At 27.5% G+C, this 18,984-nt stretch overlaps 2 protein-coding genes across 4 annotated transcripts in view; one reads left to right on the forward strand and one right to left on the reverse strand.

The window, feature by feature from the left end:
* Positions 1-9,067, forward strand: part of LOC106680871 (magnesium-dependent phosphatase 1) — a 10,956-nt gene extending 1,889 nt beyond the window's left edge. Inside the window, exons 2-4 of one of the 3 annotated variants that reach the window (XM_067047855.1) lie at positions 5,944-5,998; positions 6,995-7,213; positions 8,510-8,841. In XM_067047855.1, the coding sequence (XP_066903956.1) occupies positions 5,944-5,998; positions 6,995-7,213; positions 8,510-8,546 (311 nt within the window). In that variant the 3' untranslated portion in view covers positions 8,547-8,841. The other 2 variants (XM_067047854.1, XM_014420862.3) reach the window with 2 other exon arrangements.
* A 1,017-nt stretch (positions 9,068-10,084) lies between these two features.
* Positions 10,085-18,984, reverse strand: part of INPP5E (Inositol-3-phosphate synthase) — a 28,004-nt gene continuing 19,104 nt past the window's right edge. Inside the window, exons 7-8 of the mRNA XM_014420871.2 lie at positions 18,414-18,539; positions 10,085-10,949 (exon numbers count right to left, since the gene is read on the reverse strand). Of these exons, the coding sequence (XP_014276357.1) occupies positions 18,425-18,539 (115 nt within the window). The 3' untranslated portion in view covers positions 10,085-10,949; positions 18,414-18,424. The remainder of the gene's footprint in view (positions 10,950-18,413; positions 18,540-18,984) is intronic.

The raw sequence follows: 18,984 nt of genomic DNA on the forward strand, positions 1-18,984 counted from the left end.
GATCTTTTGAGTAATTTCGTAATCAATTCTGATCGATTTCAAACACAACTTATAAGTATAATCATTAATATAATTACACTATTATATTAATAATGTTGAATACAACCCTGGGGCAAAAGAACTCACTTCAGAGAATGTGAATATAATTTTTAAACATTTTATGAAAGGAATTGTTAATGACCTTTCGTCCGAAAAACTAGCCAACACTATGTCAATGAAGTGATTTGATTATGAATAACTAATACTTATTTATTTTTTTCATTTGTAAATGTTTGTATTTATTTTTTTTTAAAATTCAATATATTTTACATGATGTAAATGTACTGATTCACAAAATTTAAAAACATTTGTTTAGGGGTACAAGAACTTAATTTTATGTTCAAAGGTTTTAAGGGTATAAGCACGCATTGTTAATCTTGTTGGTTAAATATTATTGATATTATGTTTATTAACCGAGAATTTGAAAATGACTAATCATAGATTATTCCAGGTTTCATGAACTATCAAATGTTAAATATGAGGATATGTTATTTTTTGATGATGAGCATCGTAATATCATAGATCTGAGCAAATTAAATGTTACTTGCATATTAGTCGAAAATGGAATGACATTGCAGTTATTAAATGAAGGTCTTAGGCAGTTTGCAGAAAAACATAAATGATGCATTATCATCTGACTATTATCTTCTTTAATTTAAAATATTATTTTATTTGTGATATTTTATGTTTATTATAATTGTAGTTCCTTTGATATTGTTGTTTTTAAATTTAATTTTTGTATAAGTTATTTTCGCACAAAATATTTTTCATTTTTTTATAAATGGTTGGTTTTAAAGAAATTTATTGGAATTGTATACTGCATTAAAAATGAAATAATTGTGATAAAACTCACTATAGTTATTAACACTTCATAAGGCATATTAAAATACCATTAATATTTTATTTATTTTTACCCTTAGATGCTATGTGTTTTGGAGATCAGATGATCACATTTTTGGAACAATTTCATTATAATGAAATAAGTTACTAAAAAACTAAGTTTCATTAAGACATGGATTTAGGTTTTTGCTAGATTAGAACATAAATAAATCATTTAATTTTTGTTATATAAAGAAAAACAGAATATGTTTATTTTTACTATGCAAAAATAAAAACACCAAGAAAGAACGGGAAATAACAAAAAATCTGGTGCAGTGCGCATAACACCACTTACACACGTCTCCCCCAAGTTTTGTGTAGATTGGTGGGCTCGTGTTGAAGGTATCTCTATTTCTGAGATTTTCCAAAAATTTCCAGTCCTTTTTACAATACTTAGTAAATTTGGACACAAGGGACCTCAAAACGTGTATTCTCGTCTAAAACTATAATTCAATATTTTCATGACCGGAATATTTACACTTATATTATATTCCATTTATAGGCATGTGAAAGTATCAATTTGATGTCCAGAGCATTTTTCATATTTTAATTTTTAGACTTGAAAAAATGAGTACCTGAGACCATTTTGTAAGAATTTTTGAGGTTATTTGGACTCAGGGGACCTCAAAAAGGGTATTTCCATAAAAAATTGGAATTCCAAATCTTTTACAATAGCAATTCTTTCTCTTACTTTATATTCCATAGTGAAAGTAAAAAAAATCCAAAATAAATAAATATTAGATTACAATAAACAAAAAATAAAATAAAGAATTAAACAATTCAAGAAATATAAAATAACTTATAAGGCAAAAAATATGTATAATACAACTAACTGATTAGAAAATAATTTTTTTTACAATGTGAATCAAAATAATTATTACTTAGTTTCTACAGCTTCTTGAAAAATTTTAAAATTGAAGTACTGCATTTTTCACTTATTCATTCTGTTTGTGTGTTCTCAGCAAAAAATCAAACCTCCCACTTTCCCTTCTAACGTGGCAATAAATAATAAATATTTTGAAAAAGATAATCTACTTTAATAACATTTTAATCGGATCTTGTTCCCCCTGTATAAGATTAAGGAATACATTGAGATGATCACTGGAACTACACCTAAATAGGGTTTGAGGACCAGGATGCTACTTGGAAGTTCCAGCAATTTTCCTAAAAATATGCGTAATATCAGGTTAAGTTTTTGACTGCCTGATTTCATTGATCTATTGTGCCCAAAGGAGTGTTAATAATTTTTAAGTCCGATTATATTCTAATTTATGTAGTTTTAATTATTAAAAAAGAAATTATTCTTGGTTATCATTCAACCAAAAATCTGTGGATATGCTAAACTCAATATTTAATAAATTAAATTGGGAAATTTATTTATAAATTATCAAAATTTGTTATATTTGTACTCAAGTATTATGTTTCTTTGTTTTTCTCTTTTGGATGTGATTATTAGTGTTCCATTGGAAATTTAAATGTAAAAACATTTAAAGTAAACATGTTTACTTTAGTCATAAGTCTATTTTTCTTGTTATTATCACCCCTAGATACCAGTGATGATGATACATAAATCATGTCAATGACAGTGGTTTTGTTTTAAATTGTATATCATTTAATCAACAAAGTTTCTGAGAGTATGTCGAGTTGCTTATAGAGTGCCAATTTATAAATTATTAATCATATAATACTAATGTAAATTGATAAAAAACAAATCTAATTTGTATTAAAATATATTGACTGTTCCATTAAATAAAGAGAGCCTTAAAGAACTTCTTTTTTTTACTTTATTTCTGACAAATTGATTTTGTTTTTAATGGATATTGAATATGAAAGAAAAAAATTTCCAGTTTAGGCTATTTGTATCCATTTTCTTCACCTTCCCTGATTTATTGTTTAAATTTCAATTATATGTTATCTATATTATTCTCCACCTATATGTTGCTGCAAGGCATAGAGTTTTAGCCTTGGTCCATTTTCGGAGGCGAAATTTCTTTCAGGTATATACTACATGCAGATTATCAGCCCTCTACAAGGTACCACCCTGGTCAAGTTTTCATTTCATGGGACTGCCACAGAAATAAAAGTTGAACCTGTGTCTCTCCAGTCACATGCCAATTGGCTCTTTAACTCCCTTGGCTACAAACGGCCTCAAAAGTGGGTACCTGTTTGTCCATGTGTATTATTAAATATATTCTTATAATTCACATTCCAGAGGGATTCACTCCTTAGCGAGCAGATTCTGCCAAGAGTTATCTATACTTATGTCTATTTACACAAATTAATATTAAAATTATAACTCTATTTTAAATTCATCTTTGGTTTAAATTCTAAATTGATATATGTGCATTTTTTATTGGTTGTTCCCTTTCTGAGTGTTCTTATGGAAGGATAACATATTTGTTGTGTTTTTTGTTTATGCATATGTGTATGCATTGTAAATTTTACAGTGAATACTGAAATAAAAAATAATAATGAGAAAACCAATTTAATGAAAGATTTAACAATTAAAGCTTTAGCAAACAAATAAAAATGAACAAGAAACTGAAGAGAAAAAGAAAAAAAAATCAATATTAGAAAAATTTCACTCATTCATTTTTGGGTTCTGCAGTCCCTAGAGAGTCATGGCTTCCGCTGATGTTTTCTTTCATTCGCCTCTGCCTGCTGCAAAGAGTCTCTAGCAATTTATTGCTATCATTAAATAAATCACTAGCAGTTTATGAAGTTATACAAAATATGTTTATTTTGTTTTTATTTATAAATTAGAATAAGTGAAAATATCGAGAAGAGTGGTCCAGACCCCTTGGACTTCCTCTGGCTACACATGTATTAACATTCCAACTACCAATTGACTATGAAATAAAATGCAGCGGGCAGGCATGTGCATCCTAGAAGAAGAAAGTTGAGTACTCCTGTTTTAGGCTGTATAAAACAAATACAAAAAATAGTATGGTACATAATTGAAAAGCCATTTTTTTGCACTATTTTTCTATGTTCATCCCACTTAACGTTGTTGACATTTATATTTACTGTTTATTAATTATTATTTAGTAATTAATGAGTTCTAGTTTCAAGGATTCACTTTTCCTGAAAATAGTACAATACTTGTGGAAACTAATTGGCCTAATAGAAATAGCACTCATTGGATTTCATTGATAAACCAACACGATTATATTCTAGCTTGACTCATACAATTGTCGATAGATGTATGGTGAAACTGTGGTTTAAATTAACTCTTCATCATTCCACTCAACCCTAAAATGAATACTTGGCACAAAGCAGTTAAAATTATTCATAATTATAAGTTTGTTCAGCAACAGATGGTTAAGAGAATGTTCTGCAACCCATCCACATAAGTAAAAAAGTAGGGCATTAGGTATACCCTTCTTTAAGATTTCGGAATATAGATGTTTCATGAAATCTATTATTTACATATCATATCCACTGAAAAGTAAAAGTGACCACCCTTCTTTTATTTCTCATATTATTATTTGTGGATTTAAATTTATTAATTATAAACCAAACACATCTACAAGTTAAGAGTAGCCTTATTCATCTTGAAAACTCAACTTGTAAAGGATTTAGGTTTGGACTATTTGATGGTTAGTATAAGTACCAGATGTACAAGAAAATGATTAGGGGTGCGGTTAGTGAAGAACTTAAGTATGCAAAAACTTATGTAATTGTACTGTTTTGGCCAACATTTCAGGCCTTAAAAAGAAAAAAAGCAACCGTAATGATTGATTTTAAAAAAAACAAAATAACCATAATGATTAGATGGAATTGAAAAAAAGTAAGAAGATAACGTAATACAGGAACACAAGGAGTTTTTGAAGAAAACGCAAAGTGTAATATTGAAACTGTATATAATAGTATACAGGGAAAGTATTAATATTAAAATTAAGAATGAAAAAAATAAATATCATATTTACTTGGTTATGGAGAATGACGGCCATCTACATAATATAATATAATTCACTTAAAACATGTGTTTCCTATATCTATTGCATCAAGAATAACTAATATCAGTGGTGTCTGCCAGTTCCTTAACTTGTTTTATTTTAAAGGATACTTTGGTCATTTGGAAATATATCCTGACTGCCTGACTACTTCAGTCAGAAAAATGAATGACTATTTCATTAGTAAATATTACGGTCTGTATAGTCATTACATTATTAATAATTAATGATTAATAAAAATTAAGAGTTCTTTTGCATTCTGACTATGTATGGAAATTATAAAATATTTATTGACTCTCCACACCTCTCTCAGTAATGAATATATTATGTTTATACCTCTGAACCCACTTCTTTGACAGTATGAAGAATGGCAAATGAGGAGCCTAACAACTTTTGTTTATAGATCAAGTAAAAAATTGTTGTTTCTGCTTTTTGATTGTTTTAACCTTAATTCAGTTAGTAAAATATGATAATGGGAGATGTTGTCTAATGCAAAATTTATATTACTTATATATATTTTTATATTAGAAAATTGTTGTTTTTGATTGAAAGGGGAGAGAGAGGAGTTAATGAAAGGATGGGAAAATTACGCTTATCCCATGGAAAAAATTCTAGTTAAGGTCTATGTGTGAATGACAATACAGAGTTCATAGAAATTCTGGCCTAAAGGTTCTTTCTTAAAGATGAAAAAAAAAAATAGAAAAGAAACATGCTCTAGGCCAGAAAAAAAATTATAATAATTTTTGCTTATAACAAAATAATTTATTATGTTTTGTTTTAAAAAAAAAAAAATAAACTACTACAAACTAATAAGGTTTTATAATTAACACATAATAATTATTAAATTATGTTATGTTATATTCTAAAGTATAATTATTATGTAGGAAGCATATTGTGTTCCAATATTGAGAAATAATTAACAAAGAGTTTAAACATAATTAATATTTTTTTAATTTGAACATCAAAATAATTTATTTTATTTTATTACATTCATATGTGTTTGTGTGTTTATTTATATGTCAAAAATTATACTTATTTTTTCATTATTTATTTAATTTTTTTCTTACAGATTTAACTCTTTGGGATGTACAGGTTGACAAATGTAATCCTCCATTTCATAAAAAGTGAGTATGATTTCACTTTTGAGTTGTTAGCTTTTTTATTTGCTTACATATATATGGTAAGAAAAAGCATTGCTATTGAAAAATAAACAAAATTTTGAATTCAAGTTCTTGATGGAATTACACCTTATGTAGTCCCCTGGGTCCGAATAACTGAGTCTCACAAAATGGTCTGAGTAAACAGCCTAGCAAAAGACTAAAAAGTCATATGAAACTTCATATTTAAGGCAGGTGTAGGCCTAGGATGTGACAGTAACTTTCTTGATGAAATCAACTGACTGGAAGTGCCACTTTATAGAAGCCATTTTTCAATTTTTTTTTATTTTCTCAAAAACATCTAGCGATTTTGATCAAACTCAGTGTATCATAGTACAATGAAGTGTTCTTTTCTGATAGTTCTTATCAGCTGGTTTTTATCAGCTAATATCAGATAGTTCTTATCCTCATTGAAATAGTCTGGCAGGGTTTAAATGCTGATTTTTCAAAAATCTTTCTCTAAAGTAATTAAATATTGTTTATATGTAAAACAGTTATCATTGCAAGCAATTATAAACAATGGATAAATACTAAGTATCAAAGAATTATGAAAAACTAAAGGAGAACAAAAATTCACTTGATTCAAAAGTGAAAAGTCAAAACCACCCGATCTTTCCCAATTGCATTACTGCTTCGTTATCTTTTGTTAAACTGTTATATTCTTGGCAAGAACAAATTTTTTTTTATTCCCACCTCATAAAACTAAGAAATACACAGTTTTAAAGGAAGAAAAATAAAAAAATTTTGTTCATTATTTTCTCCATCCCTGGTCTTTAATCCCTGATATTATTTTTTGAAAATCACAAAAATAGCAATAACTTCAACACAAGCCCATCAATCTAAAAAAATCTTAAGGAGACATGTAGGGTAATAAGTGAAAGTTATATGATGCGCACACTGCACCAGATTTTTATATGCAGTTTTACCAATACATTTCAGAATAATGTTGTTGTTTTTCTTTAGGGATGAAAGTATTACTGATGAAAAAAGTAAAATTGTAAAACTCTATCCAGATGTTTTAAATGTATTGAATTCACTTAAAAAATATGGGTTCCCTTTATCCATTGCATCAAGAATAACTGATATCAGTGGTGCCTACCAATTGCTAAACTTGTTTAATTTAAATGGATACTTCGATCATTTGGAAATATATCCCACAGAGAAAACTCTTCACTTTTGCAGGTAAGAAAAGAGTTTCTATTATGTTACTTCTTTTTTTAGACATGCAGGGTTTGAACTCCTGGTGCCTGTGATCAAATCAAGCATCCCGAGTGCAATATTTGGCAACAGCCAAAAAACATGTTTTTCTCTAACTGTAGGACTAAAATAGTTTTAACAATTTTGACGAAACTTGCTTAGAGGTTTCTACTTAAAACCCTTTAACTTTTCATACATAGCATAAGTCTCCAAGAAAAGTAAAGGAAAATGACATTTTCATACAGGCATTTAAAAGGAAACCAAATTATCTAAGACATAAAAAAAAAAAATTGTTTAAATTGTACAAATATTAGCAAATGGTCAGTATAACTTTAAGTATATTAATTTTTTTATTCTACACTACTCCCAGAACATTCCAAATGTTTCTTTGAAGGATAATTAAATTGTCCAATGATATACATTAAAAAATAAACAGATAAAATATTTATGGGACCAATATTAGTGAAGACACTACAAGGAATCGTATTGGTCTTAACAGGTAAAGTAGTAAAGAAAGTTCTGTGGGTGGACACACATAATTTTATTTCTGTTATAGAAATATCATTAGTTGTGTTATTTAAGGATGAAGATGGGAGAAAATCACTGCTATTTATTTAATCAAAATATGTTTCATTCGCTTCAATACACTTTTCCCAACAGGACTTCAAAGCATAGATGCCTGTTTCAAAGAAATGTTGATCTTTAGAATCAATAAATTCAGATATTGAATTTTTCAGGCTGTCTTCATTTTTATACTGTTTAGCCCATAAAAACAGATACAAATGTTTAAATGAAAGTCGGTTGTGGATAGATCCGGTGTAGAGGCTAGGTGCTGCAAAACTTCATATTTCAATTTCACAATTGTTCTGTGCGATGTATGCGGCTGTTTTGGCCGTGTGGTCATCGTTTTTGGTCTTCTTCGCGGTTCGTTTTGTAGAGATAAATCACCAGACCGAAATTTTTCAAAACAACACTGCAATTTTCTTTCTTTAACAGTATTCTCCCCAAACGCCTGATTTATATGCAGTTTTTGCAGCATTATTACCAAGTTTATACTCAAACCAAAAAATTAAACGAATATCAGTGGAAGGAATTCATTTTGGCACAACATTGAAAACGAGTAACATAAAGGAACACTTATGAGAAAATCACCTTTGTTGAAATGTGACTCGCAATGGACAGTATGACTATAAACAAGGTTATGCCAAAAACAAAAGCAGGACGAAAACAGGAAGAGAAATATTTGCATGTAAAAATATCCGACATTTCATGTGTTCACAGGCCGTCTATGGCTATGGGAGTGGAGGTATCACTTTAATAATCTCGGGTCTACAGCATCCAGCCTAGGCAAGTTAACTTTTTATTTGGTGGTGGCCAGCGGGAATGAACCCTCTGGTTTGGATAAGGTGGTTACCTATTTATAATTATTTCTCCTTCCCCCCCCTCCAACCTCCTGTATGTCAGAAATGACCAGGTTAAAAAAAAAAAAAATTACATTTATACATAATACAAATTTCCTTAATTGGACAATTCAAGAACTTATAGTCTATATGAATATGCTAATAAACTCTAGAGGGGAGGTGGGAAATATAAAAAAAAATTGTTTCAGTAATTTTAATATTGCTTTCAGATTATCTGAGAAAACAAACATCAAATATGAAGACATGATGTTCTTTGATGATGACTTGAGAAATATTAGAGATATAAGTAAACTAGGTGTTATTTGTAATTTTGTGGAAAATGGATTAAATAAGGATGTTTTAGAACCTTTGTTTAATATTAAGTCTATGAAAAATCAGTCTGTAAATTTTATCTCAAATAAACATTCATGCTAGCATACATTTTGGAAAGTCTCAACATATATTTACCTTTAACTCTTTAATGGTCAAAATAAGACTACTTCCAACTATCAAGCTTCTGGAATTCTCATTAAAATCTAATAGTTTCAGAAAAAATAAATTCTTGATAGCTTTTTTTTAAACACATCATTAATTTTTTTTTACATATTGGATTTTAAAAAAATTCCCCAAGATCTGAAACGTGATAATTAATTGGTTGTAGGCTTTTTCTAGAATTCAGATTGATAATCTTTGTCTCTTTTAGAATAAAGGTTATTAACTTGTAAATTTCAGAGGGTAGTAATAAAAATAAATTGTCAGTTCAACAGAAAAAAAAAAAAAATAGAAAAAGGAAACCTTAAGGTTTATATAAATAGTGTCTGTGTTATGTTACTTTTTATTACTATGGGTGTGATTTCAAGTAAAAGTGATAGAAAATAAAAGAAAAACTGAAGCAATTTTACAAAGGAACATACAGATAGAATAAGACCAGTCCTTAATTTAATAAAAATTCAATAATAATATAAGTTCTTAAAGAATTATAATTAGCGCTAATAGAGATTGGTTTAAAAAAGATTAGAACATTGGAAAAATAGGATAATAAAACTGATTATATGCTTGTTTTCTGAATATCTTGACAGATACCTTTTAACGCCTGTTTGATTAATACTACAAGGTTAACAATAACAATAAAACGATAATGAAATGCTAAATACTAACCCTTAAGATGCATTAAAGTGAGAGGCATTTTACTTTTCTTTTTTTTAAAACAAATTAGCTATTAAACATAACTTAAGAAATAAAACTCTCTAAAAGAGAATCAAAATTCATGCAGCAGAACTGAATCCATAGTTATTCTCATTTTTTTTTTTTTTTTTATAATAGGTAAATGTAATGCTCATTATTATACTTGTCTGTAAAAAAAAAAAAAAAAGCTTATATAATTATGAAACAATTTATTTGATGGTACATTTAAGTAAATGATAGGTTGGGCTAATAAAAACAAAACAAACAAAAATAAAAGAGATTGGAAAATATATTTGACATGATCAATAATGATAATTTTGTACACAGCATAAAATGACCAGCTTATAATTTATTTTTTACATGTTTTCAATTCATAGATATCTATTAACATTATTAAATTGATGAACTACATAAAAATTTGTCTTTGATTAAAAAAAAAAATACACATTCCATACAATCACACTTATAACATAATTATTATCATTATTAAGAAGAATGATATTGCTAAAAGTATTGATTCAATCACAGACAAAGGCGAATGGCATCTTAATGCCTTAATATATTTGTTTATATAAAGATAGAGATTTGTCATTCATCTAGGCTTATTCTAAAGACAATAATATTTTTATGATTTCCAACCTCTTCAGAATGAATTAAGGCCATGAAATTTGAAACAAGCATTGCTGCCACAATGCAATGAAACAATAATAACTTAATTTACTAGAAAGGATTACAACCATCTAACACTCACAAAGTTTTTATACCACTGTGTCCAGTAGTGCAATAAAGCATGTTTAGTCATCCATTTTCTAAAACATCACTATGTTTAATATGGATAATTATTGTGAAAAATGATCTTTACATTTTAAACTTGAATACAGTATAATAATTTCACGACTACAGTATTTAACACATATTCACAGTTATAAACTTTTTACATTTCATAACCAAATCAACAAATAAAAACGAAGTTTTTAATTTCAAAACTTAAGCAAGAAGGAAGCACTAGTTGAATTAAATGAGCAAGAGGAAGGTATTTTAAAAGAAATGCAGTGGACTATTAGCAAAGAAGGGATGAAACCGTGAGGTAGATGAACCGTGAGTGATGATATAAAGCCTGCCACCTTTGTCAATGCCTGAAGAAAGTGAAAAAAAAAATTATGATACACTTTTTTTTTTTCAATATGTGGATATAAAACAAGGAAATAGGATAATTTCAGAGAAAAAAAAATTAAAACATGAGGTTAATTGATGAATGTACAAGATTTCAGGATTTTAGGAATGTAATCAGAGCTTTTATGATTGGAATTTGGTGTGAGACAGGGAGATGCTTTATCACTCCTGATATATTTCCTAGCTTCACTACTCTGTTAGTGTGGCTTTTAGTGTTAGAAACAAAAGTTCTGTGATAAATAAAATCAAGGGTATAAGCAAAGCAGCAATAAAAATAAGAATAAAAAAACCTGAACTGAACCGTTGGTATTAAACCAAACATACAAATTTTACCAACCTTGGAGCTAACATCTACACTGAAAACAAGGTTTGGCATGAAATAAGAAAGTGAATCATAGGAGGAAACAGATTATATTCTATTTTTTTAAAATATTAAGTTCATAGTTTCTTTACAAGCCTCCAAAATAAGAAATAAATATCACGCTTCTTCTTAATAATATTCAAACTAATTGCACTGCTGCCCCAGAAATAATAATGAAATATGACTAGGTGAAAATTATAATAGTTATAAGCAATATATTAATATAAAATAATATATTTTCATTTTAGATGTTGATTATGAATTACTTTCATTACAATAGGAGAATAATGTTTATTCTATTTAAAAAATGTATTTGAAAATGATACAGTCAACACAAACAAAATATACTTCATAATAGCATACTCTACTACTTCATTAAAATTAACTCTGTTCCTTATAAAATTAACTAAAAGATACAGATACAAATAAAGGAAATATTAATTAATTTCATTTTGGGTTATGCTAATTTAATGCTTTAGTGACAGGAACCGAAACAGTATTTTTTATTTTTTAAATTTATCTTATACAAGTAAGTAGTTTATTTAAAGTCATAAAAATTGTTTATTTTAAAAGTTTTAGCTGATTTAATTGAAGCTTTTGATCTTATTAACAATTCTTAAGGTTTTAAATTTCATTGTGGCAAAATGAAATGAGCGTAGATTGGAAATGATTCCAATGACTTTAAAGTAAAGATCAATCTTGGAATGACTATTATAGCAAACAGCAATTTATTAAGATTTATTATTTTTTTCCATAATGCTACCTTATTTCAGATTTAACTTTAAATTTTTAGTTCTTAAACCATGGCTCATAGAAAAAGAAAACAGTGTACGTGATGCATCTCATTGTGAATAAATGGGTAACAGTTAAAGTGTTTTATTGTTAATTATTTTTTTGAAGTAAAATTTTATAAATAATTTACTTTTTTGTTAAAACTTGTACTTGATCAAAATATATTTCATTAAATACCATTCATTATTTTCACAACAGAAGTTTACAGTTTGTTTCGGTCCCTGATTAAAAAATTTCAACTCTTACAACCACAATATATTAACTATGATTATATTTGGTGGAAGACCAAAATAAGCCCTTATTCGGCAGTGATTATTTAAATTACTAAGCATTGTAAAACACATTTACACACATATAAATATACACTTGAGAAGTTTCTAGTTGAATTTATGGAAGTATGCACTTGCCTAAATATAGAAAAATTAAATATTCAACGTTTTCAGAAGGCACGTGTAAAAGAAACATGAATAAAATTAAAAATATAACTAAAGCAGAAAATTAATAAGTAAGATAAAATTATTTGAAATACAGTTTTTCAGAGTATCATGGTAAATAAAATAAAGATTTATCATTGAACAATATTCTCACAACTGTAAGAAAATGCAAGGAACTAAATAAGAAAATACTGTAACTGTAAAGACAAATGAAATATTTGATTCTTGGGCTTATTGAAAAAAGTTACAATACAAACTTAACACACTGTTATTGGAGTGTAAAAATGCGTATGACCTGCTCTACTAACAGTATAAACAGTGAATAGAGCATGTAGTTAATTTATAATGCATATTTTTATGTCCCCAACAACGTGTTAAAATAAATGAAATTCTAATTTTAGTATTAAGAATAACACACAACCAAAAATAGTGAATATTGAAATAAATAAATTATTTTTTGTAGTAAAAGTTTTTACTTTGGTAAAGTGTAGACAATCCTACAATTATATTATACGATATAGCAAGAATATTTATGAGTGAAATCAATTTGTCCTTTCTAAAATTGTTATTTCACATTGCATTTAAAATGAATCAAGTTAAAAAAAACTAAATTAAATGTAAAATATTTCATAATTTAATTAATCATGAAGCATTGACATAAATTAAAATGAGTGTTCAATTTCACTATAATAGAACAGCAGCAAAGTGCAATATGCAGAAGGAAATAATTTTCGAAAGATATATTTTAGAAAACAAACCAAATTAGATTGTTTTACTAAATATAGTTTTGGAAAAATAGTATTTCACAGGAAAACAGCAAATGCTTTGCACATAATTTTAATAACTTTCTGCAATGTACTTTGCTTCTGTACTGTATGGCCTAGTGGCCCACCACCTTAATAGTTACTAATGGACCAGGTTTTAAGTTTCATTTATCTATAATTTAAGTACAATACTTTTCAACTTGTATTGTTACAATGATAACTAAACCCTTCTACCAATACAACAAAAATGATTTAGTTTAAAATTTTGTTGTATTTTAGATAAATGATTGGTCCATGTTTAAATGCTTAGAGTAGTTTTCTAAATCCTACATTGATTGGTCCAAGAAACTAGTTAGATATTGACCTGAGATGAAGTATTGTTATGGTATAATAAAATAATCACGAACAAGTAACAATAAAAGACAATAAATTAACAATAACAAGAAAAATTATGGAATTCAATGTAAAAAAGAACAAAACACATTAAATATTAAATTAATCATAAAATGTTCCACTATACTTAAAATAAAAAGTTGGCAACAAAAGTAAAACAAAAAATAAATTAAAAACATATTTTTTCTTTATAAAATTCATTGAATCACAATACAATGGAATACGTTTTTAAGTAAGAAAATTTCATCACAAGATAGTTTTTAAAATCACAGACAAGAAATAGTAAATAAGATGTAACTTATCACAAGGCAGTAATTCTCAAATGATTCCAAATTCATGTAGAAAGACTATAATGTTCGAATTGATTTTATACTTAACAATTTTCTAAAATAAATTTATCAAAGCTGTAGGAAATATAATATGTCACTACTAGAAGAAATATGAAAAAAAAAAAAAAATTAGTTTTTCAAAAATATTCAAAAGGGTTAAATTATTAGTAATAAAGCGAGCATATGTGGATGGACAAGGCTATGCTTCACTATTTTCATCAGTGGTTGAAAATACAATTATTTTGACTTTTAGTAAAAAAATAAATATTATTTGATACAGAAAATGTTTTAGGTTTAATACAAAGTTCAATTTTTATTGAAATCTCTAAAACAAAACAAAGGTTCTGTCAGAATGGAGAGTATCATTTTTACATTATCACTTATCCAGAACTAGTTGTGATAATCAGAAAGTTTAGAAGGCTACAGAAGGGTTGAAGTTTTTTATCTCATGAAAACTGTCAAAAGCACTCAATGGATTCAAAGGTATACTGTTGATATATTAAAAAAGGCATTAGAAGCTAAGAAGAAAAAATATAACTTATTCCCTAATATGTACATGCTTACATACCGCATATGTACTTTTACTATTTTATATATATATAAAACTTCATCTAAATGCATCATTTATACAATTTTAAATAAATCCTTAAATAAAAATGTGTTAGCCGCAATCATATTTACTATAACCTGCATAAGTATGTATGGCAATCATGAGAAATTACAGCTTTTCTATACACTAAAGCTCAACACACATACACTAGAAAGGTGCAACTGTATTTACATGACGTTATATGACATTTTATTAATATAAAAACCCTATATAAGGGTTAAATATATAAGAATTAGACCCTATAAAACCTATTATGTGATTACACATAATATACACTATATGACAACACAGTTTATTAATGCTCTGAGTAAAGTTGTTAATATTTTGAATGTATACCAACCTCATGTGGTAAAATTTCTATTTCTCAATAACTGGAGAGCTTGTAAAAATTCATAAACAACAAGAATCAGTCAGGGATAAATTTATTTTAAAATTAACTCTAAGGTAGTTAGTAATACTAAATATGTTACCAATTGCTTCCAAGTAATCTATAACTATTCTATATTAAGCAAGAGGTTTACAATCCACTTATATCCAATCTGAATTTTTTTTAGGAATGATTGAAAGACCATTGTGATTTGTAAAGGTCTATGCACAAAACTAATTTTATAATATATTTTCTGTCATATGTGGTTTTTCAAGCAAAAAAACTTCCACCATTATAAACAATATATGGATAGAATGAGTTGATCCTTTCCGAAAGTAGAGAGTTCAGTTTCAAATACCATAGGCTCCACAATAACATCGATAAATAATCAACAGACTGAGATAGACCAGTGTATAATAAGCATGGACAGACTCTTTGTTGGACCAAGCTTTGATATATGGCTGTCAGACCTAAGCTCTAACAGGTGCCCTGGAAAGCAGAATCAAGAGACTTTAACGGAAAGTCCTCCGTTCAATTACAGGAGCAATCTGGGATCATAGCCTTAACACATGGAGGAGGAGAACTTACAGTGAACTGCTTATAGAGACTGGTCAGTCAATATCTCATTATATGAAGGCAAGGAGGTTATGATGGTTGGAACATATGGCTCGAAGCAATCCATCAGGACAATGTATGCCATCATAGTAGACAAGAGGGAGCACCTCAAGGGAGGCCAAAAACTAGATGGAATAGACAGAATCAACAAAGATGTGAAAGAGCTGCATGCAGCAAACTGGAAAGCAGTAGCCCAAGATAGGCAGGTGTGGAGAAGGCTGGTTTGTATGGCCAAAAAATAAATAAATATATATATATATATATATATTTATTGAATATCTATATATAATACAAATATGTATATAATACAAATTTGTAAACGGAAAGAAAACAATCATTGGACCAAGCCACTTCAATCTACGTCAAAGAAGAAGACCAGGCCCTGAAATGCCTGCGGACGGAAGAGGCACAGAAGACTGAACTAATGAAACCTGTACTGTAAGAAAACTTTACATGAATCATTAAAATTGTAAATTGATTTATTAGCAGTAGTTTGATGATGGATACGTAACATCAAACTGCTGTGCACACCTGTATTGCTCATAAGGCAGGGAAAGGTGGAAATAAATAAAGGTGAGGGCGCATGCGCAATGTTTTTGTCATTATATTTACTTGAAAGCTAGTTTTATAATTTCACTAACCCTACATATAAGGTTTTCAGTTGAAATAACAATCCACGAGAATAACACCATGAAATCATTCTTTGTATTTTCAATATTGACTCTATAAAAATTTATCATTCAATCATGCAGAATGTAAATTTTATTAAACAGGTATATTTTTATATTTCTGGCATTCTTTTGCAAAATTATGCTACGAGAAATAATGTTAAAAATACATTTCTGAAAACTGTTAAAATTGGAGTTAGTCAAATTGTCAACTGAAAAAATCATTTGGAAATTAGTACCGGAAAGCATTGCCTCAATGATCAATATAGCAATATCTGTTCTGAAACTACCAAAGAATAACTCAAACTCTAAGTAGGGTGCTAAGTAAAAGTTGTGTAATGAATGCACAAACCACACCAGATTTTTTTTTATCTTAAAGTTTTTTGTTATAAAGATTCATTAAATTACAGTATTAAACTATTCTTTACTTTTTATTTTTCAAATACGTCAATTTCATTAAACTAAAACTATATTACTGGAGAAGTATATAATATATTTAGTTATATTATATAAAACTATATTATCTTCTGTACTACAACTTCTTTGAATGCTTACTGCCATATTGTGATAGTTGGCTTATGTCTGGAAAATGTTGACAATTGAATGGTTTTCTATTCCAGAAATAAACTTAGATATTCAAAGCCGGAAAACTAATCTGAGTCACCAAAATTAACAGCCAGAAATGCTAACTAGTAATCCACAAAGACAGTCTCCAAGTAACACACATTGCTACATGAAAGGAAAGATTATATTAATAGAAATCTTAGCTGATAATGAAAAATCTGTTTTAATCTAAATTAGTTTTAGGAACCCATATAAGTATTTTGTTTTTCTATATTACCGACAAATTATCAAATATAGTATTATATTTTTACAACTTAATTAATTTCATTAAAATTAAATAAGATAATTTTTCCTCTGCAGTAAGCAAAAATAATGATATATAACTTTATACCCTGTGACACGGATAAATTAAGTTTGTATCTAGTGAAGTAAAATAAGCAGTATCAAATCTTGAATGGACCAGATAATCACTCATTTGGACATCAGAATCATAAACCTATTTTCATTTATGTTAGACAGTTTCCAATTAATTTTCTAGTTAATTGGAAGATAACATTCTACTACAGCTTTGATAAATTATTGCTAAATGGATCATTTACATCAATAATTAGATGTTAATTCATTAAAGGCACACTGTCATTAATACTAAATTATGTATGAAAATTAAAAAAACAAAAAAATTAATAGTACCAATTTGAAAAATCAGTAGAACTTGATAATATACTAAATACACATTTGTCTTTCATTTAAAATTTTTCCTTTAAAAACCACAAAATTTCAACAATTTTGGAATGCTTCTAAAATCTTTTGTCTTTAATTACTGATAAGCAAAGTTAATAAAGTTATACAACGAATATCAATCAAATTGTAAATATTTCTCAAATTTATCAGTTGTGGCTATAGAAATATAATAACATGATTGTCTTATGACTATATAGTAAATAGACAGTTTCATAATTAATCAGAAACAATGAATATACCAAATTTTGAAATATATTGTAATCAACCTAAAATATTCATTCAATAATAAAATTTAACAATCCATTTCGCCACAAAATAACAAACAAATTATGGTTTATATGCAGATTCATAATGTTTAAAAAAATACACTTTACCTTTGGTACTAGTAAAGTATATTTTATGAAAATGTAAAGTTTTGTAGAAATTAAGTACTAATAATGAATTGCTATTAGAATTATACCAAATCTAAGATTGACTAGCAAGTAATTTGGTAATATAATTTCATATATAATAATAATTTAATTTAATGAAGAAAATTTTTAATCACAACTTTCCAGTAGAAAACAATTCATTCCATTGCTAAAAGTTGAATCGTCATTATTATTAATAATAATATTTGTTTTATCTCCATAAAACTAAGAAAGATCAGTTTTCATATATAACTAACCTATTCATTAGGATTTTATAAAAATTAAATAAATAATCTATCATTACTTTTCCAAATGACAGTCAATGAAATTCCAATAAATATACAAACACATTTTAATAGTGTTGATAGATAGATTTTACCAAAGAAGCAACTACTGAAGTGAGCAGACTGTTGAAGCATCTGTGTGCTGATCCATTGCAGCTGCTCTTCTTTTTATTGCCTCCAAATAAACTTCACGAGAAAATAACCCAGCGTTTAAAGGTATCCTGCAGATAACAAAGACATCAATTTATTAATGACATAATTAATTAACTAATTGAGGCAATTTTATTTTCATAATTCTTTATTCCAATCCTTCATCCCTTATTCAATTACATAAACAGTCAAATCAGCAAGATCGGAACAACCTTGGATATTTTCTGTGCAATGGAATCAAAATGGGCTAAAACATTGTAAATTTTCAGTGCTTTATTGGAACACTAGCCTTTCCTTTTAATCAAAGACATTAGGTTAAAACAAGCTATCTTTTGAGAAAAATATGTTTTGTCACTACGCGATTGTAATTTATAATACAATGCATCAAAACCAAATTTATAAATATTTTATACATTCTTCAGAACATACCTAACACATAACAGACATGAAATCATGTTACTTATGTAGACAAATATTTCCTAATTACCTCACTGCACAAATATGGATGTTTTCCAA

The sequence above is a fragment of the Halyomorpha halys genome, unplaced genomic scaffold (genome assembly GCF_000696795.3).
Source record: "Halyomorpha halys isolate HHAL.00 unplaced genomic scaffold, Hhal_1.1 Scaffold297.1, whole genome shotgun sequence".
Taxonomy (NCBI): domain Eukaryota; kingdom Metazoa; phylum Arthropoda; class Insecta; order Hemiptera; family Pentatomidae; genus Halyomorpha; species Halyomorpha halys.